Here is a 2,781-nt window from a genome sequence, read left to right on the forward strand (position 1 = left end):
TTTGAAGGCTAGCATGATGTTATATTTATTCATAGAAGATTTATTTTGGCTTCAGAAAGGTGGCCAAAGGACTGACAAACCCAGATTACTTTAATCTAGGCAGGGATTGAAGTTAAATTCAGTCTCTGTTAAAGTTTGTCTGTTTCTGGTTCATTTTTCCTCAGTTCCAGTCATTCCTTGTTAGTAGCTCTTTAGTTCTAATTTTAGTCTTCCTAGCTTCATTTGTCTCTTGGCATCTTCTGTTAATCCCCAAAAGGGAGCTTTTGGGGATTGGCCAACCCTTCCAGGGGTAATGCACCTCCCAAAGAGGTGCACATACCTTTGGGTTTTCTACTTGTCTGAGATCACAGCCCCATAATTCGTCACTGTCTTGGTTCTCAGTGACTTCAAACAGATGTTTTTGATTTTAATAGTTTCTTACATTTTCTAGTTCTTACCAAGAGGTTTGATTAATATTACCTAGTTCATCATGTAAAAACAGAAGAAATTGTGACTGTTTTTATACTGAATTATAATCTTTAGATGGTTATTTTAAAATCTAGTTTTCTATAGATTATCAGACATTTTTCATTTGTTTATACTTTCATACACAATTTCTTAGCATAGATTTGGATATACATCCATAACAGAAAGCTTTAAGGCATATGAAGAGATAACCACTAAAATAGATGGATGCCCACAGTTGTACTGTATATGACCAAATTAGATTTCAAGTAGATAAAATTTAGCTATTAGGAAGAAAGATTTAAGTTTAGTATTATTTTGGCCATCTATCTTTTTTAAGACAGCAAGGAAATGCTGTTTCATATGTAAAATAACTACACCTTATACAACATTTCTATTTCCCAAACTTGCTTAGATTCTTTGGCTTTCTACTTATCAGAATTGGGTGATCTCGTTTATTTTTAAAGTCTCTTCTTTATCTTAGCAGGGTAGTAATATTTAGAAAGATAAACGATAATTTGTTTAGAAAGATAAATTTTTTTCCGATAATGTATTACTCATAATTTTCATTCAAATATCAAAATATTCTTTTCTTTGTTCATCTTTGTAGAACTCCAGAAATAACTATTTGCCCCTTACTTCTTTTTCTGTAAACTTGTTTTTTTATTTACTGATCAAAAGGTTTTTAACTAAAATCAAGGATTCCATGCACTTCCAAGATAAGGATAACATCAATCTAAAGACTCAATTATTTTCTGTCTTCACTGCTTACAGACAGGGAACACAATCTCTTCAGCCTGGACCTGTGTAGAAGAATTTGGAGAAAATAAACAGGTAAGAGTTTATTAGGTAAAAGTCTCTTAGAAATATTATGTAATATAGTTAGTTGTCAGAAAACCAGTTGTAAATTGTTCTTTATAATGAAACTAATGAAACTTTATGAAGTATTTTGTGTAATAGCATTGTTAATTATAGACTCATTAAGCATATGTTTTAAAAAGCTAAAGTGATTTCTGTATTTCAGGTCTTCTCAAAACATTTAACATGCTAGTATACCTTGAACCACTAAGATGGTAAACAGTATTATAAATTAGATACATTTGGAGTTAGTGTGTTATTTATAGATTATCCAAGTATTTCTCAAAAGTGTCTGAAAATAGGACTCTCTTGTTTTTCAACCTTAAACCCAAATCTTATTGCAACAATTTGGAATAAAAGTTGTTTTACTAAGACTTAGTGTTTAGTTTATTCAACAAGGTACTTCTTGAGGAAGATGAGTTTTAGTAAGAAGTTAAAAGATAGCTTGTTATTTGAGTCAGGATTATTACTTTACCAAGTCTTTTTTTACATGTAGAGGGAAAAGAATGTGGTGTGTTCTAGGATATAATTCATGTACTACTACATCTGTGTCCTTGAGTTAAGTTAACTTGACCTGTTTGTGCTTCACTTCCTCATTAACAAAGGGGATAATAATAGTACTTACATGTCTGTTATGTGGATTCAGTTGTACTAATTTTGTGTGATTATTTTTATCACTTAATATGTGATAAATAGTGGCCATTACAATTAATATAATCTGTTCTCAGACTCAGAGAAGTGCTTGTTATACTGGAGACTTAAAATTTTATTTTTAAAAGATCTTAATCTTAGCATAAAAATTCAAATAAGTGATGCCAGTCTTAGCGGTCCTTACAACTTTTTATAGTTCAAAATTTGAATTACAAGGACTGATTTTGCTCATAGAAATAAAACTTGAAAAGAATTGTTGCATTTTCTAAGGCTTTTCTTTTTTGCCCACATGGTTTATTTAGTGAGCTACAACTTTTTTTTTTTATACTGAAGCCTACCTGGATTGCTGCAGCTCTGATTGTAATTTTTTCTCTCATAAGGCTGCTGTTCTATTACTCACTTTCCAAATGGCTTAGAAAGTAGCATTAAAAGGAGTTGGACATAATTATCTCTTAATACAAAGGTAGCAAACTAGAAGCTCTAGATGTGGTTTGTTTTTTTTTTAATGGAAAGCAACTAGGCTTATTTTCAGTACAAATAAGTATCTGTTGTTTCATTCTTGACGCTCTTTGTGTTCTTTTTGTGTGTTGCCTTGCCTGAAGGCATTTGAGCTTTTAATTGCTGCATTTAATATATTTGAAGATTTTGTTCTGTTTTGTTTTTAATGTTCTCCCGTTATGTATTAACTCTATTAAGATTTCTTCCCTGATACTCAAAGTTCAGTGAAATAACTGCCTCTAAGGTCAAACAGGTTTGGGAAAAACTATACTAAATACTTCCTTTGGAAAATCATAGTGCATACTAACATCCTAGGTAATTGAGGTAGCA

At 31.2% G+C, this 2,781-nt stretch overlaps 1 protein-coding gene across 4 annotated transcripts in view; it reads left to right on the forward strand.

Moving 5' to 3' along the window:
• The window catches only part of RBM46 (RNA binding motif protein 46), a 58,442-nt gene that overhangs the window by 41,162 nt on the left and 14,499 nt on the right, over positions 1–2,781 (forward strand). Inside the window, exon 5 of one of the 4 annotated variants that reach the window (XM_011970477.1) lies at positions 1,219–1,278. The exons of the other annotated variants lie outside the window; for them this stretch is intronic. Within the exon in view, the coding sequence (XP_011825867.1) occupies positions 1,219–1,274 (56 nt within the window). The 3' untranslated portion in view covers positions 1,275–1,278. The remainder of the gene's footprint in view (positions 1–1,218; positions 1,279–2,781) is intronic. 4 annotated transcript variants of the gene reach the window in all.

This window comes from Mandrillus leucophaeus, unplaced genomic scaffold (genome assembly GCF_000951045.1).
Source record: "Mandrillus leucophaeus isolate KB7577 unplaced genomic scaffold, Mleu.le_1.0 Scaffold95, whole genome shotgun sequence".
In the NCBI taxonomy this organism is placed as follows: domain Eukaryota; kingdom Metazoa; phylum Chordata; class Mammalia; order Primates; family Cercopithecidae; genus Mandrillus; species Mandrillus leucophaeus.